Source organism: Podarcis muralis, chromosome 10 (genome assembly GCF_964188315.1).
Source record: "Podarcis muralis chromosome 10, rPodMur119.hap1.1, whole genome shotgun sequence".
In the NCBI taxonomy this organism is placed as follows: Eukaryota; Metazoa; Chordata; class Lepidosauria; order Squamata; family Lacertidae; genus Podarcis; species Podarcis muralis.
In genome coordinates, this window is record NC_135664.1 from 33,028,383 (window position 1) to 33,055,390 (window position 27,008).

General features: G+C 43.1%; 1 protein-coding gene across 2 annotated transcripts in view; it reads right to left on the reverse strand.

Moving 5' to 3' along the window:
* The window catches only part of PTPRR (protein tyrosine phosphatase receptor type R), a 114,846-nt gene that overhangs the window by 36,226 nt on the left and 51,612 nt on the right, over positions 1-27,008 (reverse strand). For both annotated transcript variants that reach the window (XM_028746956.2, XM_028746957.2), the window contains exons 3-4: positions 2,934-3,047; positions 234-386 (exon numbers count right to left, since the gene is read on the reverse strand). In XM_028746956.2, the coding sequence (XP_028602789.1) occupies positions 234-386; positions 2,934-3,047 (267 nt within the window). The remainder of the gene's footprint in view (positions 1-233; positions 387-2,933; positions 3,048-27,008) is intronic.

Genomic DNA, 27,008 nt, shown 5'->3' on the forward strand with positions numbered 1-27,008 from the left:
CCAAACTTCAGACTGAAAAGGTTAAAAGCTGAGAACTGAAATTGACATATCTGTCATCGCTGCCTAATGGGTAGGAAACATCTGACTAAGGCTAGAATCTAGGCATGACTAGGAGCACATTTATCTACTATGCACTATATCACTACCTTTTGAAATGGTAGTGCTTAATAAGAGCGCACTTGAGATGCATGTTGAATAATGAGATGCAGCATGATATACTCATGATTGCTTACCTCTGGAGAGACTTCGGTAATTCCAAACTGGGATAAACTGTGGTGTAGCACATTGATATTAAGAGATCTCAAGACTTCTTCAGACGGCAGTGTCTCAGAAACGCCTTTTCTGTTTACTGGTGATACAAAGAGCTCAACACAGTTCTTCTTGCCCTAGCAGAATTGGAGAACATAAATATGAGCAGCATGTGGACCTCTAAAAAATCTCTACTAATAACAAAACATGGTATGATTCTATAATTTGCTCTTCTTACAAGAGTTCATGAGAGACCAGAGCTGGGTGAATTCTCCTCAGTTCAAATCAGAATTATTGGATTAAGTAGAATATCTACCAAACTGAGTCCAGTTGGTATTTAGAACATCCAAATGGCACTTCAGATGTTTTAAATTTCCTCTTCCTTACGCTGTGCTTAAAAGTCTCCAAATCTGGGTACATAGTGATGAAGTCATTGCTACACACCAGGGCAGAGGAGCCTCTGGAAAAACCTAGAGTTCTCATGGGGACTTATCTGGGTCTATTTTAAAGCAGACAGATTCCTGAGGACCTAGAATTTAAATCCCACATGGATCCAAGAGAATCAAATACCCCAAATCTACTACTAGATTCACATGAATACTGGAATATGGTGCAGCGTGTGTCCATGCAGTGTCTGTGATATTAATCTGGGGTTGCAGTGATGTTACAGTCAGTTATGTGGATGCAAATGTTTAGGAGTGAGGTGCAAGCCATCAGTGTGAAGATTAAACCCCCAAGGGCTGAATATAGAGGGTTTGAAATTCATGGATTAAATTTGGTGATTCATCTCCTTTCCTGATAATAGCTACTTATTTACAGTTTTCTAATGTGTGATGTTACCCTTAAGCAAATAATCCGAACTTGAATTCACACCATCAGAAAGATGCTACATCATACATTTGGACATCTTCAACTTCATTTAGTTTGCTCCAGCAAATTCTGACTGCCATGAAAACAGATGTTTCATCTCCCTCATAGGGGCACACATGACATGCTGTCAACCAACCACAAGTAAGTCCAGCCAGCTACAGGGACATGAACTCTCAAAGGCCAAAGTAGAAAGTGGAAAACTGATCTAGACATAATTGTTGTAAAGTTAATAAATCTAAAGGTGAAGCTCTCACATTCCAAGTGAGATTTCTTCAGAGTCAGAATTGGGATTGTGTTTTGCCAAATTCAGCCATGGCTGCTCCTCAGGCCATGTATGAGGTGTGCACATCCATCTTGTGGTGTTAAGAGGAGCATGTTGACTGTGTCTTATAATCCACACAACTAAATTTGGTTTTAAAATGAATCGTCCCTGATTGAGGCGATATACAGGGTGTTGTACATGTGGAACACAATATAATGCCTATCACTGCTAACCTATTTCAAAATCTCCCCATCGGACCAGTTTCACCAGGTAAGTTCTGCAGAAACGAACTGGTTAAGAACAGATGCAAAAATAAGCAGAACTTTGTATATGCACTTTGAATATGTTGTGTATAACATTATATAGAGCAGGGCTGGAAAACTCCCTTTCAGCCCAAGGGCCACATTTTTAACTCCTGAGGGTCACCTGCCAATGGTTGGTGAGGCCATAGGCAAAGTCGGCCAGAGCAATTAACACCGATTTTTATTTTTGTATGGTAGGCTAGTTTCTACACATACTTTCACATCCCTCTCTATCCTTCATTCAGATAAGCAAGAGATGTTATCAGAGTTGCTGGACACATTCCAGCCAGGTGACACTTCTGAGGGCTAGATGGAGAGTTCTGGAGGGCCATATTCAGCCCCTGGACCTGAGGCTCCCCACACCTCATATATAGAGAAAAGAAGCTCAGAAATGACCCTGCATGATCCTCCTTAAATTGGTGGGTAGATGTTCTCTTCTCAAAAATCGGGAGCAAACTGCTCATTCATAATTTGATCATTGTTTTGCTAGATGTCTGCCACATGCCTGCTAACTACACAAGGAACTAGGATGGAATCAACTGAAGAGCTGTAGCTCAGTGGTGGATTACATGCCTTTATATAAACAAAGGCCGGGTTCAACCCCTGGCCATATTTAAGAGAAAGTCTCCTCTTTGAAAACATGGAAAGTGTCACCATTCAGTGGTGACAAAACCACTAGGTGGGCCAGTGGTTTCACTAGAATTTGGCAGATTCTTATGAGCATTGGTGGGATACTTTTCCAGCCCAAATAGGAATTTGCCCAGGGGGAAGGTGTTGGGTGTGGTACTTCTCAACTCCATCATAGCTTCTCTGGGCACGGTGTCACTGAACCCACCCCTGGAAGATTTGCTACGTCCTACGGTAAACCTTGCACATAACCCGTTCACCATATCCAATGGCAGTTCAAGATGCAAATTAAAGCTAGCTGGTTGGCCATGTCAAATGTGATCATGTGACTTGACCTTCTGACTCTACAGTGGTCAGGTTCTGGGGTAATTTTGGTGCTCAAGACAATATTAGAGGAAAAAATTGTCTGTTTTCACACTCATACAACCATGGTGGTATATACAAACTGGGACTGTCTAGAGAAGAATGAGCTATATGAAAGAGCTTCAGTGGCCATCAGAAGTCACCCTTGCAGTCAGCAGCTACGGGAAATCTTTTCACTGTTTAAAACTGTGCTGGGTTTTTATTCCCAGGACATGAAAACTAAGAAATGCAAATTGTCACACAAAATGCTCACCACTTACAATGAGTCTGTTGATGTGCACTTGCTGCGGCAGCAGTCCTAAAGCAGCAGCTACTCCTTGGCGGAAAATCCGAAGCAATGTGATATTCAGCTTGTTTACATCCATTTGCAGAGTCTGCAAAACAAACCCCAAACAGACAAATGCTAATCTTGCTCGGAATACTCAGTTCCCTGCTAATGAATGACTTCGGTGAATTGTGCAAACGGTTTTTCCCAGGACGATGACAAAGCTGCACCGGCTCTACCCGGAGGCAGAGGAGTTTAGGAGGGTCATGAAATGGCAGCAAATTGTTTAGTTATTTAATTTGTTATCATGAAGGATGTTGCGGGGGTTTCTGTTCAGGTGACCAAATAACATGACGGTCCTGCGGTCCATTGTGCCTTGACCAAAGGAGGAGGCACCATTTGCTGTCCTGCCCACAATTAGCAAAACATGGCCCTGAAATCTGTGAAGCCAATGTGTGTTTTAAATCAAGAACAAGGGGGGCTGCTGTCATTTTTCGGGGCGGGCAAATTGCAGTGTGTTGAAGGCTGTTAATTAAAGTATGTAACATCTCGTCTTCTCCCAACCTTCATTTCAATGTGAGGTCAAGTAACGTTAGGCGGCTTCTTTGGCTTGCAATCTTAAAAGCTTTACTCAGGAGTAAATCCCCCATAAGTTAATCAGAATAAAAGCAGCCCTTCTAAACGAAACAGCATTACATAAAATAAGCAAAGGTTTGTTTTTGATTACCATTTCACTTCCGAGGCATAAAGCAACTGAGTACAAAATTTGATGGCTTTACATGCTTGTTTCCTGAGCTGTGGTCATTATGCTGAACATCCTTTTTACTGCCACTTCCCACCTTCCTGATCTGAGCCCTGATATGCCTAGCACGTTCTCTGGCTGATCCTTGACGCCAATGAAGCCTTGCTGACTGCTCATTCACCAGCTTCGTCTATTCCCATCAGCTACTAGTCTAAATGGCTCTCTAGAAAGAATAATCTGTTTTCTTAGGACTATAATGCACCCTTCTTGTCATGAAAGAACTCATCCTACTTTGTAAAACGTGCAACAGATTACATCCCCCTAATCCAGCTGATCTTAATCAGGGCACATGCCGTAAGTCACCTGACATACATCATGCCCTCTTTTTGCCTGGAACAACCAGGCCTTGCCACGTGGAACCAGGCCTTGGCATGGGAAGTCAGAAATGTCTACCCCCTAGTATAGATTCTTGTAACTGAGCTTAAGTTGGTGAGACAGCAGCAGAAGGGAGAGGGCTGCCGCTTGTAGGAGTCTGGTTGTCTCTGCTGCATTTTTGCATTTTGAATCTGCTTGTAGTTATTATAGTCCCCATATGTTTCAGTTTATAGTTGTGTTCAAGAAGATAGCTTATCTAATTATTCTCTGCACTGCTCTAAAACATATAATTTTTTAATAACTTTTTTTGCAGTTGATTTGTGATATTTTGGGGACATCGTAAACTGCTTAAGAGTTTTCCTTTGAAATGCAAAGTGGTATATAAATTACCTAAATAAAATAATGACCTAAATAACAACAATGCAAACTGCCCCTTTACATCTAGGGTATTCATGGAATATAAAAGCAGATCACGGGCACCGAGTGCGCTCTGATTTATTTATTTTTTTAGTCTCCAAAGTATTGCAGACACTTTTAATTCAACAGAGGAAGTGTTGAACTGTCCAGAGTCAGCTGACACTAATTAACCATATTATTCCTTGCTGATCTGTACTGTTTATCATTTACAGCACTTGTTCCCTAAGGGGAATACAGCTTTGAATGTGTGGCACGTGCTGTCAGCCGTGACTTTGTATGCCTAAAGGAGCGGAAGGTAAGTCACCTTGGAGGGAACACGTTCCCAATGCAATCTATTAATCTAGCTACTGCAACTGTTAGCAACAGTTTCCAGGTTGCTGTGCTTCAGGCTATAAATGCAATGGTGTTATACTGTCAAGAGGGGCCTGGAAAGGTGGAGTTAAAAACAAAGAGGACGTCAAGGTAAAAATCAGTGGCATCATGGAATCTGGCTGGAGTTTCTGTAGAAGGGACAGGAGGACAATTAGGTGATCTGAGAAAAGGAGGGAATTCACCATCCAAACTACAAGGCATATCTCTTATATGCAGGGGCATACATAGAGGTTAGGGATGTGGGTGGCACTGTGGTCTAAACCACTGAGCCTCTTGGGCTTGCCGATCAGAAGGTCAGCGGTTCAAATCCCCCGCGACGGGGTGAGCTCCTGTTGCTCTGTCCCAGCTCCTGCCAACCTAGAAGTTTGAAGTGCTCCAAGGCTCTAGGCTCCAAGTGCACACACAGACAGATGGATTGAAGGAATAGGAGGAGGATGAAGAGGAGGAGGAGAGATGTAGCTGAGCAGGCCTGACCCCGGTGGCTGTGGAAGAAGTCACTGGCAGAGCACAAAAGCTGCTCCTTGCCAAGGGCGCAAGGGATGGGAGGAATGCTGATATATCTCCTTGCCAAGGGTGCAAGGGATGGGAGGAATGCTGATATATCTCCTTGCTAAGGGTACAAGGGAGCCTAAGTACTATCTATGAAAGTTTATGGAAGCAATCTCAGTTGGTCTAGCATAACAGGGGAATCCACCGACCAGGGAAATTAGAAAGAATAGGGAGGTTCCCCACTTCAGATTTGGCCCTCCAACTCAAGCAGGAGGGCAGGGATAGTGGTGAATGTGTGTGTTGTGCTAAGCATGCATGCTTGTCCCTGCTCACGTGTAGGATTCTGAGGTAAAGTGGCCAGACTGTTATATTGTCTCCTAACATCGCTCCTCCACAAGGGGATAATTATGGAATGAGGGAGATCTCCCCTCCCTGCTGCCAGGAGCTCTAACACAATTCAAATAAGGAACTGCTCCTTAAAAATGGCGCTTATGGGAAAGTCTCTCAGCCATGCCCTCTGTTCAGCCGTGAGATAAGGACAATGGACAACAACAGCAGGGCAGCCACTGGCTGAGCAGAGTCAAGCAGCCAAGGAGGCAGAGGTGCCTGTGGCCTGCCTGCATCCACCACTGCCTCAGAGAATAAGCAGCTCCGCCTAGCTGGCTACTGCCACCACTTCCTATGGTGGGTGCCTGGCAGCAAGCAGCAGGTGTGTTGCAGGCAAGCAGTGGCAGAAGCACCCTCAGGAAGTGCTGCCTGAGGCAACTGCCCCACTCTGCCTCACAGACAGCCCGGCCCTGATGGCTCTCATAGCTGTTGATAAAGAAGAATTCCAATACATAAAGACAGACATTTCCCTTACCTGAATAAAAGCCTTCGCTTCCTTTTTTTTTGAAAATGGCCATTTTGACAGGCTAACCCCTTTATCCTTTCAGGCTTTGGCATTCTAGGCTAAGTCACAGAGGAGGGAAGAAAACATCCCAGAGATGTTTTCTTTAGATACAGCTTGATTTCAATACTTATCCCCAACTCTGCCTTGAAAAGTTTGCTCAGATCCCGCCATCGTTTGATTTGACATTTCCTTCTGGGAGTGGAAACTAATTGAGCACAAAGTGGTGGGAAGCTGCTTGAAAGAATAGTCTGAGATATATTTCAAAGCCTGTTTTTAAAAGTTTCCACTCTTGCCGGGCGGTTTTGGTTTCTCTTTTAAGCAACATGAAGTAATTGGCAAGCGTGGTCTCCCATAGAAGCAGATTGCTTATGATAAAGAGAAACATGAAGGGCATTGAGCCCAGTTGTACGTTTAGGCTGCCATTCTTCGCATGCTGCATGTATAGGTATTAGGAGTACTTTACAAACCCTGTGAAATCTCGCTTCGGCTTCTGAAAGATGCCTGCAGTCCTCGGAATAATGTCATCTTACAAGCGTGTTTAGCGCAGTAGCGTCTATTTAGATCGCTTTAATTCCCCCACCCCCAACAAATTATTTGAGTATTAAAATAGGAGGCAACGATTGCTGCGGCTACATTTATAAGCCTCAGCTCAATAACCCAAGGGATGGAGATGAACTTAATGCACCCATCCAGAGCTCCTGCATTGCTTCTCATTTTGTGCAAAACAATGAACAAGCCAAGAAGCCAAAGTTTCCCATAGCTCTGAGGGATGACGAAACCAGGAACTATAGCAAATGGCTTCCAAGCAATTCAGGGCCTGGAATCCAGCTTTAGATCATGCCTTCGTGTTCCAGTTTGTTTGGAAACCATTAACCATAGCTTCCCAGTTTGGGTATCAACAAGGAACTGCGGCTTCCTGGCTTCCTTTGTCACTCATGCGAACAGGGAACTGAAGTAGCTGCACATGGGCATTTAAGAACATATAATCACAGAACTGTAGAGCTGGGAGAGACTCTGAGAGTCATCTAGTCCAACTGCCTGCTAGCTCAGTTAATATTATAATGGGAAGCTACCAATTTGCACTTACCAAAACAAAAACAATATAAAAAGTAAGTATGGTGCTTGAGTAACCTCTACTCACGTATATGGGGCACATTCTTGGAGAATAAGGATATCAATGGCTAATGATGATGATGATGATAATTTATTTATACCCCGCCCACCTAGCTGGGTTTCCCCAGCCACTCTGGGCGGCTCCCAACAGAATATTAAAAACACGATAAAACATCAAACATTAAAACTTCCCTAAACAGGGCTGCCTTCAGATGTCTTCTAAAAGTCAGACAGTTGTTTATTTCCTTGACATCTGATGGAAAGGTGTTCCACAGGGCGGGCACCACCACCGAGAAGGCCCTCTGCCTGGTTCCCTGTAGCTTCACTTCTCACAGTGAGGGAACCGCCAGAAGGCCCTTGGAGCTTTACCTCAGTGCTTTAGCTCAACAATGGGGGTGGAGGCTACTAGCCACAATGGCTATGTTCTACCTCCGCCAACACAGTCAGTGTACCTCGGAATGCCATTGGCTAGGAATCACAAGTGCTGCTGCACTCGGGTCCTGCTTTGGGGCTTCCTGCATACACCTGGTTGGCCACTCTGAGAGCAGGAGGCTGGACTAAACGGGTCTTTGGCCCAATCCAGGTGGTTCTTCTGACTGCTGTCACGACACATGCAAGAACCCCCACTAAAATGAAAGGAGGCTTTCAGCAACCTCCGCTACTCAGAGATGGTGGGTGGACCCTGATGGCTCACAAACCCCAGGGTTTTATTTGGAACTTGAAATCCGCATTTCAATATTTCAAGGAATGACCTTGAAAGCATTGTCTTCTGCTCTGCGAAAACAGCAAAGCAACAGTATCCATTTCTGTTTAAAACAGTTCTGAGCAGAAAGCAGATGGGATGCTTCCTTCCATGTAGCACTAAAGAGCGTAAACAGAGCCAAGGCATTATTCATTCATTATGGTTTGCTGGCGCCAGTAGGCACACTCCCCATGCTAGTCTGGAATCGGGCTGGTCTGCACACTGACAGAGAAACTGAGATCTTAAGGTGGCTATTGCAGAACCCTCAAAGAAGTGGTGTTCAGTGGCCACCATGTCTTTGGCATAACCTTCATAGGTCTCAAGGTGAATGAGTTTTTAACCAGTGGCCCAGAACCCACCAGGGTTGGCATCACTTATACCTAGAGGGCATGGCACAGTTGGCACGTTAGTACTGAGAACCCCCTCCCGCATGCTCCCACACAGCAGGTGCTTGGCAGATGTGGGCATCCTGGCTTGATTGGAACATCTGGGCTAGGTATAGGAGCAGGTATTCCACATAGAGCTTGACAGGTCCAAGCAAGTACCTTGGATTTGGCTTGGCCACTGCAAACTGGCAGCCACTGCAGCTTGTTCAGAATGAGTGTAATAGGTTCTTGGCAAGCTGTCCTGGTGAACTTGCTGCAGTTTCCAAATGAATCCCAAAGGTGGTTCCATATAGAGTGCATTGCAATAACCCAGCTTTGAGGCTATATAGAGCACCTCTTTCCAGGATTGGAAATCTGCTCTTGCAGGATTCCTGACCACAGGGAGAGGAGGGATGTTTGCTATGCATGTATCTTTATGTCTCTAAGGGAGTCCCAGCCTCACTCAAGTTGCCTACACCTTTCAGATAGGACACCCAGACATGATCACACCCAGAAGCTCTACAAGAGTCAGAAGTGTATATTGGACACAAATGAATGAAATTAAAAATGGCTCTGTAAATCATGGTCTTTCCTTTTAACAACAACAACCCGGTTTGAAAGTTCAATTTCATGCAACACTTTAAAAAACGTCGGGAAAGAAATTCAAATTCAAGACTGCTGTCGCCACCATTTACTTTGGTGCACCTCCTTCCTCTTTCAACATAATGAATCACAGACCGGGCTAAACTTTATATTAGGCTTAGAGGCTGGAAGCCATGTGCAAACATCAGCTAATTAACTTCCTTCTAGTTGGGGTTGTTTACCTTGTACTTTGCCCCTCCGTTTGCCTTGTTTCATGAACTCTACAGATAAGAAAGTGAATGGAAAAGCAGGCACTTCATTTAGCGGAGAGGAAGTGTTGCTTTTGGAGTTGCTGAATGCCTCTATTTTTCTTTCTGGGTACATTTGACAGGTGGCCTTTCTCGGTCTCCGTGGTTATCCTCAAGAAAGGTACCCAAACACCCGCTTTGCTTCAGAGGTAATAGGTCGAACCCAATGCTGTACAAGCAGAGTTTCACTCATGCAACAGAACTTCCATTTTCTCTCCTCCCCCTGCGTAGCCCCCAAATACTGTAATTTTCACCCTATAGGGTGCACTGGCCCATAGGGTGCACTTATTTTTTTTGGGGGGGGGATAAAGAAAAAAATTTATTTCCCCCCGAGCTTGCCGGGCTGGGGGCGGGGGAAGCCCGAATGGGTCCTGGAACGATGGCAAGGTTGCATTCAACCTCACCATCGCTCCCGGAGCTTGCTGCTATCTGAAGCCCGGGGAGTGCGGCGCTGTAGCCTGCTGCGCACCCCAGGCTTAGGGCAGCTATCTGCAAGCCTGCAGTGGGTTGCAAGACTTCGGGCTGCAAGCACCTATCTGCAAGCCTGCGGAGCCTGGCGGGAAGTCCCGCCGGGCTCCACAGGCTTGCGGATAGCTTCCTGAAGCCTGGAGAGCGAGAGGGGTCGGTGTGCACCGACCCTTCTCGCTCTCCAGGCTTCAGCGAAAGCCTGCATTCGCCCCATAGGACGCACACACATTCCCCCTTCCTTTTTGGAGGGGGAAAAGTGCGTCCTGTAGGGCGAAAAATACAGTATATGCTCTGGAGGGTCCCCCTCCAACCTTCCAGAGCATATTTTGAGGGCGTGCAGAGGGCTGGAGGGGACAGAAGAGAAAATGAAAGCTCCACTGCGTATGCGAAAGTTCTGCACACTGACCAATTTTTCTATTTCCTCTTTTGCAGTCTCTGAAGGAAGATGAGAGACTGCCAATCCATGCTGGCAGTCCTGCTGTGACTGGCACATCACATTTACCACAGATTTGTCAAATAGCAATTCATTACCCAAACTACCACAGATTTTTTTTCTCATCCCTTAAAAAAAAAACTTCCCACAAATTTTGAATCAGAGCTAGGATTGCGTGGAATTTTCATTAAAGTGAAAAGTGCCAATCCAAGAGATCGAAAGCAGTCTGAGGGAGCAAAGTCTGAAAGGAATTCCAAACAAAATCCCTTGTCTTCTGTTTTATGTGCTGTGGCTTTGGTTTGGAACTATATTTCCACTTAGGAACTAACTCATTTCCTGGTTTTTGAACTCCACTTACCTGGTCTTCCAAATTACCTCATGATACATGCATGACAACATAGTGTAGAAAACCTTTAGGGAAGTTTTTAATATTTAGTGCTGTATTGTTTTTAACACTTGATTGTAAGCCGCCCAGAGTGGCTGAGGAAAGTCAGCCAGATGGGCGGGGTATAAATAATATATTATTATTATTATTATTATTATTATTATTATTATTATTATTATTAACCTACAGTAACACAAGTTGGGTGGTGAATAATGGAGATTGTATGTATATGCCATCATGCTATTATTTGGTGACACTACAGTGCTTTGCCAGCCATGGAAATAAAATGTCTGGCTGGAGTGGGGGGTGGCTGAAAATAAGAAGAAATTATGGACCCCCTTCAGGTTATCTGTTTATTGAGATTTCATCCTGATCTGCTTGCACAAAGCATTTGCTGAGGTTAGGCTATGTCTAGTCTTAATTGAGCATTGGTGCTAAATAGGGTGGTTATATGACTATGAGTATTCTAGCCGATTTGCTTGTGGCTATTCAGACATCTTCCCATTAATATAATTCAACCATCTCATTCTTTTCAGTGCATTTCCCTACTACTTTTTTAACTGCAAAAAACCCCACCCTATGTTGTCACCCCTCCCAGAGTGGCACCCCGGGAGACCCACCCCCTCCGCCCCCCCTTCCTACGTCTCTGTATACAGTGTCAGGATTTCAGTAGGAAGTTATGGGACATGCTCTGATTGGTGACAAAGCAGTATGTCCTCCGCAAAACTTTTGCAGGCCCAAACAGTATTGAAAGCTGCCTTGATAGAATCTTAATGAGTGCACACAAAACACATGTGGAGGGGTGATCTCCCCTTCCTTGCTAATTTATAAACAATAATTTATAATTTATAATTGAAAATACCAAGACAAAGGCATGTAAAGCAACAAGTGTTTTGTTTGTAGACTTTTAAACTACCAATGGTTGGAGGGGTGTTCGAACGTTGGATGGATTTGCCCCTCTGTGAAACAATTTCCAAACAGAATATTAAACCCTACTTCATTTTGTTTGAATACATTAGATTAAGCATTCTACAAAACAAAGTTTCTCAGCACAATACTTTGGAATTCCCCAGATGCTAAGGATATTAGATTATCCCTGAAAATACGGCATGCCATTGCAGAAGATGGTCATTGGAGACAGGATAATGAATTACAGGGAATGGGGAATCATTTTATTTCAGACCATTTTTTAAATATATATATATAAACCATAATATTTAATAGAAGTTTTTGAATGTTTAATTTATATGTCAAATTAGCCTTTCTCAGTAACAATGTTTAATTCTATTGAGGTATGGAAAAAGTAGTTATCTATATTGTAAAGGGTAAATGGGAAACATTATGTGTCACTCCAATATGCTTAATAGCCTTACTGAAATCCTGGAGCCACATACAATACAAGAAAAAATGCTTTAGTTGAGCTACAAATGACAGCATGTGCTTGCTTTACATGTTTTAAAGTTTTTAAAGGTATTTTTATTTTATTTTTTAATTGCATTGCTTTTATGCTCATGTTTATTTTTAACTGTATTGTTTGCCACCCTAGCCTTCTTTGGGATAAAGATTTGCTAAAACAAATAATACATTTTTGGGGGGACAAACAGGAGCAGCAGCATACCGTATTTTTCGCTCTATAAGACACACCAGACCACAAGACGCACCTAGTTTTGGGAGGAGGAAAACAAGAAAAAAATATATTCTGAATCTCAGAAGCCAGAACAGCAAGAGGAATCGCTGCTCAGCGAAAGCAGCGATCCCTCTTCCTGTTCTGGTTTCTGGGATAGCTGCGCAGCCTGCATTCGCTCCATAAGACGCACACACATTTCCCCTTACTTTTTAGGAGGGAAAAAGTGAGTCTTATAGAGCAAATTAAATTAAATCATTTGAACACATTATGGAACACATGTGCTCAGAGACACAGACTGAAAATTGCATACAAATACAAAGAAAAATGCAGCATTCAAATGCAGAGCCTGCCTATTTCTGAGAGTTGAAGAAAATGCTTTCCCCACTTTTGAGTGAAACCGTTTTTGAACTATAGGATTTATTTGAATGAAACAATAGCAAGGCTATGAAGGAAACCGTGAACCAATAGCTTCTTGAAAACACCTTGATGAGTATTTTGCAGGGCACTCAGGGGTCAGATGAAATGGCTTGGGGGGGGGGTTTACACTGAGCCAAGTAAAGTGAAAGTAAAAATTTCACGCACACCCCCCCTCAGATTAATTTGCTTTCCTGTTATTAACACCATAGCAAACTCTAAACCACAGCTGATTTGAAGAGAACATTAAAGTGGAAAAACAATTATGCTCTTATTAAATTAGATACCTAAGAACTGGAAAACAGCACCTTTTAATCACTTGTGGTCATTTATCATCCTGGTGCCTAAAATGTAGCATTAACCACCACTGTATCAAAACTGCCCGAAGGCTGTATCTAATAAATAAGCATTATTGCAAGTAAATCCACCTGGAAGCCGATAGGGCTGGTTCACATGAAAAGATGGCTTTGATTGAGGTACCAGAAACGGAACACTTTCAGAAGGAGGTGGCAAGGAAGTTTAGCTGAATGAAATGGTTAGAAACAGAGAGATATATCTGCACCCAGCTTGCAATATCTTGTTCAGATTATTATTATTATTTTAGTTTAATAAACTAATGCAATCAAGCTACACGGTATGCTAAGCTTTTAAAAAACCGGGTTGCCCAAATTTAAAATCCAATACTATATCAAACCAGGTTTGAAGCCACTATAGTTGCAATCCTTTGCACACTTACCAGAGAGCAAGTCTCATTGAAGTAAATTGTGCTTGCTTCTGAGTAGATATGGATAGGATTGAACTGTAAAACCCATGATATTGCAGACACCATAATTCTTAGCCTTACTTAATATACAATTTGTTCTGTTTTGTGGTTGTTGTTTTTTAAGGGGCAGGGAGGTTGGGGGAAAAGGAAAAAATACAACATTGTACCTTGAATAATTTCCTGGCTTCTCTACTTTTTTCAGATCTGGCTGATGTCTCCACCTCCATGTGCAAGACACTGATTGTCTCATTTTCTCATCAGGGTGTGATTCACTCTAACCACCCTGGTTTCTAAGCCAACAGAGAAATACAGAACAATTCCCATTCAGTCCCTGTAAACTCACTGCCTGCATAACTGGTCCCAGAACTGCTGAGACCGGCTCCTTTGGGACGCAGCTCAGGTGCCTGCTCCTGATCCTGCAGTTTATCGGAACTGAAACACACAGAGACTTTTCACAAGAGGAAGATCTGGGGAAGGCACAGTGTTGAATAGTCTTCATGGTGTCTTTGATGAGACAGAAGCAACAACAGAACTAAAGATTATGGATGGAGAAAATAAAGCACAGCCCGTCATTAACCTGCGGGAATTACTGTCACAATTTAGATTCTCAGGGCTCATTCAGACTTCCTTTTGTGCCATGTTTCCAGGCATAGGTCTGTGTTTTAAGAAGAAGAAGAAGAGTTTGGATTTGATATCCCACATTATCACTACCCAAAGGAGTCTCAAAGCAGCTAACATTCTCCTTTCCCTTCCTCCCCCACAACAAACACTCTGTGAGGTGAGTGGGGCTGAGAGACTTCAGAGAAGTGTGACTAGCCCAAGGTCACCCTGCAGCTGCATGTGGAGGAGCGGAGACGCGAACCCGGTTCCCCAGATTAAAAGTCTACCGCTCTTAACCACTACACCACACTGGCTCTCTTTTAAAGTGTCATGTCCAAGTGTTTGGGTTTGTTGCTTGCTTTTTGCCCTGGCATTTTCCCCACGAAAACCTGCTCTTTACCACTGGATCTCAGCAAACGACAGTTCACAGAAAACCCAAATTGCCGTTCATTCCAATTCAATGTTAAAGGCAGTGCTTTTTTTCTAAGGGGGGGGGGGGGACGCAGGGGTACGCATACCCCTAAACATTTTGTGAATCTAAGTTTGGCCTCATTGAGGGGCAGTATTTCAATATGAGTAGGAAAACGCATACCCCTAAACATATTTTTTTATAGAAAAAAAGCAGCGGTTAAAGATAAGGACGAATGAGCCCTCAGAGTTGCTCAAGTCCATGTGGCAAGGACAATGCTTCTCTGAAACACATGTTTGCACAATGTTCTTTACTTAACAAGTTTTGGGAGAAAGTGCTGGATTGTGTAACTATGACTGCAGGAAAAGTTAAATCTCTCTGCGGAGAATATCTTATTGAATTTAATAATAATAATAATAATAATAATAATAATAATAATAATAATAATAGTAATTTTATTCATACCCTGCCCTCCCTGGCCAGAGCTGGGCTCAGGGCGGCTAACACCAATAAAATCACAGTAAAAACATAATAGGCGGAGGGGAAAAAACCCAACAATTTAAAATACAGGTTAAAATGCAATTTAAAATGCAGCCTCGTTTTAAAAGTAGCCGATAGATCAAGACCATAAGGGGAGGGCAACATAAGGGTCAGACTGTGTCCAAACCAAAGGCCATGCAGAACAGCTCTATCTTGCAGGCCCTGTGGAAAGATGTCAAGTTCCGCAGGGCCCTAGTGTCTTGTGACAGAGCGTTCCACCAGGTCGGGGCCAGTACTGAAAAGGCCCTGGCCCTAGTTGAGACCAATGTCTCAAAACCTTGCGACCTAATGGCTATTAAAATAAAAAAAATGTTATTATTTGTGGACCTTAAGGTCCTCCGCAGGGCATACCAGGAGAGGCAGTCCCTGCAGTATGGAAATTATCAATGGGACAACGGAAATGGATTTTCTGTGCCCTAATGGTGGCCAAGAGATTGATATTGAGGAACTGGAAAAAATAAAGATATGATACCCTTCAGTATGGACTGATGATACATCACTGGCAATTGAGGAACCGATTGTTTACAGGCACAGATTCTATATGGTTAAATACAGTAACATTTGGAATGAGTTTTTACAAAATGTAGTAGGCTACTAGCACTTACATAAGCACTAGGACAATAACACCATACCAATTTATACAAGAATGTGTGGGAATATCGTATATTGCTCTTTTGTGTGTACGTTTTCATTTTTATATGTATCTTTGTGGTTGTTGTTTTTCTCCCTCTCACTTTTCCTTCTTTTTTCCGTATCACTTTATTTCTTTTAAATGAAATCACCTTAATAAAATATAAATATTTAAAAAAGAGTTACTCAAGTCCATTTATTTCAATAGGTCTGTTCTAAGCATGTCTAAATTTGGACATCACCAAGGATGTCTGTCAAGTCTCTAGCGGAAGAATTGTCTACCACATGGGACTAAGTGCTCAATTTCCAGTTTGAGGCAACTTGGTTCTCTGTAGCAGTCCAATCTCTTCATCCTCTGCTTTTGGGCTTCCCAGAAGCAGGCAACTGTTAGATGCAGTGGACCAAAAAAGCCCTTTTTCTATGCTAGCAGAACTCTTCTTATGAGTGGAGAGAGCCAGGTTAAAATCCCATATCAACCACTCAGCTCACTGGCTGATGCAGGGCTTGTCACTCTCTTATTTTATTCAGGGTTGCTGTGAAGGTCATATGGGGAGACCATAACCATGTGTGGTGCTCTGAGCTCTTCAGAAGCCAAGGTGGAATAAAAGCTCATAAATACATAATAATAAATATGATTCATAACTATTCACAAAACATTTTGGTCTTGGTTGTATTTTGCCTTTTTTGCTGGATATATTCAAATTCTCTAAGGCACACAGCTGTGTAACTGCGTAGATTTGTGAAACCTCATTATCACAAATAGGGCTAATTTAAAACGTCCTATAAGATTTGGAAGAGAATGGTTAAAATCAAATGGCTTGAATGATCAACAAAAGTCAGCGCTGAACTGAGGGGGTGGCACGTGAACATTTCATTGAGAATGCCAGCACAAGTCAGGGAATTGGATCAAATGTTAAGGTATTATTGTGTTTCCTCCACTGGGAATTTTTCACTCCTTTTTTTCTACATTCAGATGCTATTCACCTGTTCTAATTAATGAGGTGATTCCACACCTCAGTTGTTGCTGCTATCATAAGTTTTTGTCTAATGTTTCTGCCTTTGTGGTGAAATGCCAAAGTAACTATGTCTCTAACAGAAACGGGGGGGGGGGGGGATATAGATTAAAAATATTGTTTCCTGAAAGGAGGAAAATAAAATCCAGTTTGAAAATTGTTGTAGCCTGAACAGACTACAGTCGTGTCTCAGAAGTCAAACAGAATCCATTCCGGAAGTCTCTTCGACTTCCGAAACATTCAACTTCCAAAGCGCAGCTTCTGATTGGCTGCAGGAATGAACAATATACCTCTCTGGAGTTTGTCGTTTTAGTTTCTCTAGCAAATTGGGTTAAAAATGCAAAAGTTAGTGTCACAAATTGGACATTTATTTACTATTCTCTATCACATACTCGCATATATGCCCATGCAGGCTGCGTCAGCTACAAACAGCAACTCAGAGAGGAGGGGGAAGGGCGATATTCCAGCTGCTTCTAGCTTTGTAAACACATATTGACTTTATTATGGCTAATGAGCTGAATGTTAGCAATTGACACACAGCACCTGAGGAGTAGCTTGCACAGAATGCAATTTGCTCCTGGTTCCTGTAGGTGTTATTTAATTAGCACAACATCAATTTAAACCACTGAATAAGCCCCACAAAGAAAACACAGGAAATTACCAACAGTTAGACATTATCTTTCACAATTTCGTATTTTCAGAACAATCCCATATACGTTTACTGTGTTCCACCAGCTAACTCCTGGAAAAAGCATACAAAAGATTTCAGCCAAATTGTACACTTACGTGGGGAAAAAGTATATTGAACACAGTGGAGTTTACTTCTGAGTCTACAGAAGATTGCACTGTTAGTGTACCAAAATAGGTTTCTTCACATTAACCCCATGCCTCATCAAAAACATAGAAAAGCCAGAGAAGTATATCAGATGCAGGTAAAGGTAAAGGGACCCCTGACCATTAGGTCCAGTCGTGACCACCTCTGGGGTTGCAGCGCTCATCTCGCTTTATTGGCCGAGGGAGCTGGCGTACAGCTTCCAGGTCATGTGGCCAGCATGACTAAGCCGCTTCTAGTGAACCAGAGCAGCGCACGGAAACGCCGTTTACCTTCCCGCTGGAGCGGTACCTATTTATCTACTTGCACTTTGACGTGCTTTCGAACTGCTAGGTTGGCAGGAGCAGGGACTGAGCAATGGGACCTCACCCCATTGCAGGGATTCGAACCGCCGACATTCTGATCGGCAAGTCCTAGGCTCTGTGGTTTAACCCACAGCACCACCCGCTGTCAGATGCAGTGAACGCCAAATCCCAAGACAAAAAGGAATGCCTTGAAGAGATTTGAGAATTTCCTGAGATGAAGAGGGATTTGTATCAGGCTGTCCCAAGATTTCCCTGAAGTGTTTCCTGGTGCTTCAGGAATGTTTAGAACATAAGAAATGCCTTGCTGGATCATGTCAATAGCCGATCTAGTCGATTCAGTCTAGATTTTTTTTAAAAAAATTATGCTTTTATGTATACCCTTATCAATTTTATTATATTTGTGCCCCAATATATGACATTGCGAAAGGATTGGAAATTTGCAACAGGGACACCAATTCCAATTGTGACTGCAATAACTAAAGTGGTTTAAATCATTAAAGGAAAAGGGGGTTAGTTGTACTGTCTAGGTACACTTTCTGACCCTGTTACATCATCCATTTTAGCAGCTGCAGCTGCTCCTAACGCTGCCCTCCTTGCTGAACATGAGCACAAACAACTCGGCAAAGATGCTTTGAGTGCAGTAGGCACCAGAGTGGTTTCCAACAATCATTGGATACCATGTGAGTTCACATGTACATATTTATTAACCAAAGGAGCATCGGTTGAAGACTTGCATGAGTGAGCACAGCCATCCCCAGTCAAATACCAAGATGACCAAGGGTTTGTATATCTCCCAATAATAGCTCGAACAAAGGGCTTTTTATTTATTCATTCCATTTATATCTCACCATTCCTCCCAAAGGAACCAGGGAAGGTCACATGATGAGCTGTGAGAAATCAAATTATCAGGTGTGAATCAGCCTAAAGCTATAGGCAAATCTAAAGGGACTCAAGTTAAGAATCAGATTCTACGCAAGGGTAACAAGGAGACAGGAATCGTCCAAACGTCAACTCAACAATTAATGAAACCGAAGTGTGCCATCCATTAGTCAACTTTGGCTTCAGCAGAACTCCTGTCTTTTCAGGAAGCCAGCCTAATGTTCCCTTGCTTTCCCCCCTAAGGGCTCATTTGTGAATTCGATGTAGTTTTAGATGCCAGCCTGACTCCCCTGAAATACGATACATGTTATACCCTCTTGGTAGCTATGGATTACTCTTATTCATTCCCTCGCCATCTGCCACCACCCTTCTGCTCATGAAATTCATCCAAATCATTTCACAAGCACAAAAGGAAAAGGTAAAAATAGAACTCTTTAACCACACCCTGAAGAGGAGGTTGCGGAAAAGCCACCCGTGGGAGGAATGTTGGCCATTTCAGGAATCAGGGTTAACGGAAATATTACTGGGATTAGCTCTTGCCACCATTTTAGAATGTGTGAGCTCACACATTTCAGGCTATGTAGCTGCCTACCTATAGCTGTGGTAAGTCCAGCTCAGATACCCCAGTACAATTTCTTGGTGGAATCGGAGTCCTCTTCCTTACACCAGATGCCAAAAGGTTGCTGTTGCCCCAGGTTTTATGGCTCACACTTATTTCCAGAGCCACTGCTCCACAGGCACACCAACTAGTGCTCTTCATTTGGGTGCATGTACACACACACACACTCTATAACAATCCATCTATTTTCATCTACACTAACTTTTAAACTTTTGTTTTGAGTTATATGTTTTGAGGCTCCTGTCCAAAGGGGAAATATAGAGGCATTTAACAGTTTGCAGAAAAGCACTGAAAATAGATACCGTATTTTCCGGCGTATAAGATGACTGGGTGTATAAGACGACCCCCCAACTTTTCCAGTTAAAATATAGAGTTTGGGATATACTCGCTGTATAAGACTACCCCTCTTCCAATGCATACCAAATAAAAATTTAAAAAACCAGTCTCCAGTCCGGCTCTGATATCCGCTCTACTTCCCAGTGCCCGGGGGCTTCTGGGGCCAATTTTCAAGCATATTTCTGCTTCATCTAGAGAGCTTGGTGTCCTCTGATTTAATTTGCTGTCGTTCTATCCTTTCGTGGGGAGTTGCTGCAGGAGCTGCTGCTGTAGTCGGTGTATAAGACGACCCCCGACTTTTGAGAAGATTCTCCTGGGTTAAAAAGTAGTCTTATACGCCAGAAAATACAGTAATTGAGATAAACACAAAGAAATACATTTTAAGAGCCTAAGTGTGCTTTCAATTCACTAGAATCCCTTTTTTTAAAAAACCCCACTTATGCCTGCTCTTCAATATCATATTTTGTTAACAGAAGAATGCATGCAAGTTTATCCTACTGGCCCAGGGATGAAATGTAAGAATGCTTTTGAATGCAACTGGATTAAGTGTTTGATTCCACATTAAGTGTAATAACTGCACAATTTAAATCACACTCATAACCGTGTGATAAAGCCACTCCCGAACTAAGGAGGGGGGGGGTTTGCGGGCTCACGCCCCTGCCTACATTCTCGCGGGGCTGGCGCCAGACCCGCGGGACTCAGGGATTCCCATTCTCATTAATAGTCATTACCCACAGTGCCAGTCAATCGGCTGGCGGTAGGGGCAGGGTTACTAAAGGGCATTTAAGGTTGGGGCAGCCCTGGCTCGCCCCTTTTCTTTCCTTACAGCAGCTGCGGTTTCCCACCCACCCGCCCTCTAGGTTTGCATTCGGACTTTGCTATGGGCTTCGGCTGGTCGCCGCAAGGGGCCTGGTAGGAGTTTTTCCATTTGGCTAATTGGCTGTATTTTAGAAGCCACTTGGTTTTTTCGCCTACCTCGTAGCAAAACGTCACAACTTCTCGGTTTTGGCGGTAGGCATTGGCAGGGGTATTGTTATGCAAATGAAGTCGGGGGGGGGGGAGGAACGCCATCACCTCCCCCAAATCTTGAAGGGTAGTTCGTTAAAGGACTCCGGGTGGCGTCGCCTCGTCCGAAACCTACGGAGGCTAGGGCCTAAAGCGCGCTCCCGAGCGGTAACCCCTTGGGGAGCACCTAGGGATGTGCATCTCGGGGGCTCCCCCTGTTGGTGCTTAACCCTTCCCGGTTAGACCGGATAGGGCCAATGCCTAAAGCCAATACCACTCTTACCTGTAATCAATAAAGTTGTGGCCATTTTCACCCATTAGCCTAAATTCTGGTGTCCGGTGTCTTTATTTACTCCATCTGTGGGAGGGGGCGGGAATCGCCACGCAACATTTACAAAGTCCCATCAAAACAAAACCGCAATATTGGGGGGGGGGGATATCTTAGCAAACGTTAAAAGTAACAGGGGGTGAATTACTGAGTTTGGTTGTTTTTTTGAAAAGTGCTGCGAGTCTCTCTTCTTTTTAATTCTTTCGTTATGAATCAAGAAACAAGAAGTCACGCACATTTTCCCTAAGTGGTCACAGAATTAGGGACATAATGTAATAAATAAAAGCAGGAAAAATACAATATAATTGCAAATCTCACCACTTTAGGAAATCAAAAGCCTAAGCAAATACTGAGCTAACCAGAACATGCTTATGATTCAATCCTATGGCTAGCTGGGCAAAAAATTAAATTAGGTCAGCATCACCGGCAGAGATCTCAGCAATGAGCAGTGCTGGGGTGCTAATACGCTTGCATGCTTGATGATTAGTTACTTCTGCTCTCTGATTACATTCTGTATTCATTATTTCCAAAGAAAGATTGTACACTTTCCTGCTTGTCCGTGAGGTTTTCCTGCTACCTTATATGGGTCACTCCTTAAGGGGAACTGGATTACTGACAGTTGCAATGTTAGGATATAGTTACTGTTGCATAAACCTGTCAAAGCCAATTAGTTTCTGAATTTTCTGAATGAACAGGGTTCTTTTGATGTTCTATTTCGGTTCGCGGTGTCCTCTTTTAAACCAAGTGAAATCACATTTGTATAATAGGACGTTACATATGGACCTGCTATGACAACAACAGCCATTTCTAATAGACGCTTCTCTGGTTAGTTAGTAAAGCAAATAAACACGGACAACGAAATTTTGCTTCTGGACAAGCACCACAGCAATAATAGGTAATGCATGAAAGCTGAAAATAAGAATTAAAAGCAGCATTGGCAAAAAAATATATTGTTACACACTAAAAGGTAAAAAGGTAAAGGACCCCTGGACGGTTAAGTCCAGTCAAAGGCCAATATGGGGTTGCGGTGATCATTTCGCTTTTAGGCCAAGGGAGCCTGCGTTTGTCCACAGGCAGCTTTCCGGGTCCTGTGGCCAGCATGACAAAACTGCTTCTGGCGCAACGGAGCACTGTGATGGAAACAAGAGCGCACAGAAATGCCGTTTACCTTGCAATGGTACCTGTTTATCTACTTGCACTGGTATGCTTTCGAACTGCTAGGTTGGCAGGAGCTGGGACAAAGTGACAGGAGCTCACCCCGTCGTGGGGATTCGAACTGCCAACCTTCTGATCGGCAAGCCCAAGAGGCTCAATGGTTTAGACCACAGCACTACCCAAATCTCCAAGCAGTGCGAGATTCCAGGGGTACCAGGTGCCTGGATGGCGAGATATGGGGATGGATGTAGAAACCCCTGGCTTTCGCATAACTAGAAAACGCAAACATACAGATATCCACCCTCTTCTGCCTCAGGCTCCATCCACTGCTAGCATGTGACCTTTGGAAGGCATGTGGTCCTTGCGTGGAAAAAGCTTATTCAGAGTATTCAGTGTGGCAGCACCAATGTTAAGAAATTCCCTCCCCATCCATATTAAACCAGCTCCCTCCGATTTATCTTTAGAATGTTCTTGTTCAACCAGTCTTTCAAATTGTAAACAGTTTGGTTTGTTTGTTTGTTTGTTTTGCATTATTACTTATCCGATTATTGATTTTTTTTAAAAAAAAAAGTAATTACATTGAGAAAACCTAAGGATTTTAGAGCGAGCCATTCTGTGAAACCATTGCTTCTCCTCAATGAATGGGCAGCGTTATTTATTTTTAGTTCAAACTGAGTGCCAGAGGCTGCTTATGAGGCTAATGCCAATTTATGCACCCCAAGGGCTGCTTGCAACAGTATAAAAAGATATACTGTATATACTGTAAATGAAATAATGCTGAAGTAAAAGCGAATGCCTAAGGCCACAATCCTGCACACACTTACTTAGGGAGTAAACAGCAAAGTACCTGTGATGTTAAAGGTGTCCTTAGAGACAAGGGCAGCTTTAAAAAATAATAATAACAGGTGTGGGAGATACATTTTATTGCGATGGCAGAATGATGGGATGGTTGGCTAAGTACTTTCTCCCTAGCCATGCTTCCTCCATGCTGCTCTTAGGCTTAGGAGGTGGGATAGGGGTGAGGAACACCCTATTACTGATATATATTGCTATAGATTTTGGGAGGGGTACCCCCCTAAACCCTAGAAATTAATACATGGTAGGTTTTTTATTATTTGGGGTGTGAAAGGAGAAATGCAAGCTACAGAGGAATTCCTAAACTAGCCTATGCAAAATGACCTGGCCAAGCTAGGGCCATTAAGAAACAATACAGGGTCACTGAGAGCCAATGGCGATGCAAGAAGACTGCCCTCCCTCCTTGCCCTGAGGTGTGAACAGGGGATTTGGAAGGTTGCCAGGGTAACTGGGTGTGAGGTGACAGGAAAAGAGAGTTTTTAGCAGGGTGTTCTAGGAAGAAGAAGAAGAAGAAGAAGAAGAAGAAGAAGAAGAAGAAGAAGAAGAAGAAGAAGAAGACTGGGATCCATCTTGGGCAGGCTGGCTGAAGACCAGCTGCACTGCTGTAGGGGGGACAAGCCCTCTTGAAATGACCATGCTGTAAGATCTGGTCTCCCTCCATGCAGACTGAAGGTGTAACTAGGTGAATAAACCATATTTCTTAAAGCTACAACAGTCTTCGCTATGTCTCAATTCACCAAGGGAACATGGACCCTGGGTAAGTGCCTGGAACCCTCAGGAATCTTGCAGAGATTGGGGGCAGCACGCAACTTTTGTAACAATATATAGATTAGGCTTGGGTTTGTACCCTGTCAACTCCTCGAGGAACACATACACACTGCATTGTTCTTAGATACCACAGTATCACTTCCTTACACCCCTTCTGCTGGTTTAGCATGTGACAGCACCTGCTGGCAAAATGGATCCCAGCATGGGGGAAAATCTGCACTTGAGCCATATCTGTCTCACTCCCTTCTTCTCCTTGCTTTTAAAATGACACATTATTGTCCTGTGCCAAAGCACCATGTAACACGATCCCCTTACCCTTTTAGATGCACTCCTTAGCGACTGCAAAGTTGTGCGAGTCCCTTGCGTTCCCTCTCCCCAGCCCCTCGGATAATTGTGTCTCCCTCTGCGATGGGGAGACAAAGGCACTCTGTGGCAATTAGCTTTTAAGACCTTTTAGGTAAGGAAATCAAACCTAATTGAAATGCACTGTGACAGTTCTCTTGCTGCAAGTCATGTCAACATTAAAGAGGATCAGATTTAACTGATTAGTTTTCCAAAGGGCAAAGCACATTACCGAGAGCATAGACAAGGCGTCTTTGAAGTAGCGTCATGGTGCTGGTGAAGGTCTTCAGTAAGTGGATCCCTAATGCAAATATCAAAGCCGGTTCTTAGAAAACTGGCAAAGCAATTATTCTGCATCAACACTTGGCATCACATACTTGCATTGAAAGAAAAGAGCATCTGAATGCATGGCGGAAAGCAGGGGAGGGAGGAGAAAATAGGAAGTCTCTGGCTGCATTTACTCTGGCTCCAGCATGCTCCCACCAGCAAAGTTTGAAGCCATGCACACTTGATGTTAGTCACAATCCAAATATATATCCCGATATTGCTGGTTTGTGCATTTTCTCTCAAAGCAGTGTGCAAGCACATGACAGCTTCATGAATAGGAACAGAACGGGTGTGGCATGCATGAGGAAATCAAACAGGTCACACATTTCAGGGGAAGATATCCCTGCCCTCTCTCAGCTGTGCACCAGAACATGAAAATATGCCTTGAAACACAGAGGGGGCGGGACATGACCTCGCTAAATTTTAAGCCACTCCATAGTCTCTGTCTTTGCACCAGTGTGATGGGGTACAATTTCAGAAACATTCTGGCTTGTTCAGAATGTAGCATTAAGTAGCTGTCCCACCAGTGCAAGGATTTCTGCTTGCACAAAGGGATTTCCCCACCTCTGTGCACCTCCGAAATCCATTCTGGGGGTCTTCCCAACCATCTTGGGGAGAGTGTGGGGTACAAGGGGGGAAGGTGATGTGGAAGTCCCATCACACAAGTGGAAATCCTTGCTCTGATGAGACAGTTACTTAGTACCTTTGCAATGTAGAATCACTACATTTTTATGTAGCAAAAACAGCACCACCCAGATGGACAGAAGTATCAGCAGGCATGGGGGAGTCCCAATTTGCAGTCAGTGCCGGATTTATGTATAAGCTAAACAAGCTATGGCTTAGGGCCCCACTCTCTTGGGGGCCCCAAAAAAATTTAAAGGAAAAAAAAAACTGGATGTACATTTCCAAAATATAAGAGAAAAAACAAATAAAATAAAACCTATATACAGCAACAGTGTTTTGTGTTGTGTAGGTTCCTATGATGTACCTAAGTAATGGGCCCCACCTGCAAGCTGCTCCCTAAAGTATCACATATAAAGGGCCCCATTACCTTTAATAGCGTAGGGCCTCATCAAACCTAAATCCGGCCCTGTTTGCAGTAGTACTATTTTTTTTTAAAAAAAAAAGTATAGGGGAAATACCAAACCAAGACAAAAAACAACAACAGACAATGAGAACTGAAAATGCTCAGAGGCCAGGTAACGTTAACTGACTATGGGAGACAGAAAACCTGGGGTTGAGAATAGAATGGGAAATGGTGTGGCTACGAATGAGAGCACTCCACAGTATAATTTAGTGTTGCAGGTCTCACTTATTTATATCTGGCCAGGAAGGACCAAGAAATTGTGGCCAGCTTTGGAGCTGGGCATTAAGGGTTCTCCATTGGCCATTCAATCGCTCTAGATTCTTGCAATGTTTGGCTGACCCCTGTGATAGGGAAGACATTGTGTGCTGGTTTCTCCTTGCTCCTTGTCGAAGCACACCTGTCACCCCCCCAATTCTCCTCCCATCATTCTTGAGCGAAATAAAACAGACAGGCAACATTTCAAATTCTAGGACAAGTCCCCCTGCCAAATTGTTCTGGCCTAATGAACAATGCCTATTAGGGACCATTGTGTAAATATGATTGATCTATTCCAAGCATACATTTCTTAGCTTTCTTGTTGCCTGCCCACCTCCGTTTTTCAATCACAGAAGCCACTTTGTATTTCAACTTCAGAGGAAGACACTGTTAAGTGTTACTGGGAGACAGTGACCTACATTTCTCAATGAATTGCAAGTTCCTGCCAGCCATTCAGACTTGCAATGAGCAAAAATGGAATTGATTCACTAACTCAAAAAGCATTAGGATGTGTCGCTGCAGAATTATCTACCAGGCAGAAGGAGAATCCCAGACACAGGAAACACTAGCCTTCTAAGAGGAGGTGTGATCTTATTCCAATGAAGCATTAGCATGGATTTGCAGTCCATTGTTCGAAGTCAATGGCTAGCTTAAATATTTTCAAGAAAGATCTTGGTCAGTTTTAGTCTTATTAGTGCCCTACTTTTCTTCTGTTTTAGCATGCTGGGTTTGTCCTGTATAGGACAATAACAGAACCTTTGGGGTGAGTGGGAAAAATATTAATCCAATATGTGTCTCCAGGACAGAATATGAACTGTTGATGGAGACACAGAGGCAGGTCTTCATGGTTCTCATTGGGTTAGCAAGCTAGAACCTGTACTTTTGTGTGTGTGTGTGTGTTTTTAAAGCAAGCGAGGGCCAAATTCCCTTCTGGGCAACATTCCAGAGGCCACATGCCAGTGGTGGGAAAGGCCAAGGTGTGGTATAAAAGAATATGAAAAAATGTTTTTTTATAAGTAAAAATTCAAGGTTATAATAATTTAAGATTAAAGATCAGGGTAAAATAAAGAGGGAAAGAAACTGCTGAACTAATAAATAGAACTGGAATACAAAAAAGGGAGGTATGAGGAGGTCCAGGAAACAAGTAAATGAAAAATAAGTGATGAAAAGATTGACTGTTTTTAACTGTTTTTATTTGTATTCTTTTTTCTTTTTATATTTTGTAATATTGTAAAAACCCTAATAAAAATTTTATAAAAAAAAAAAGGAAAGGCCAAGGTGTGACTGGTGAGGGTCTA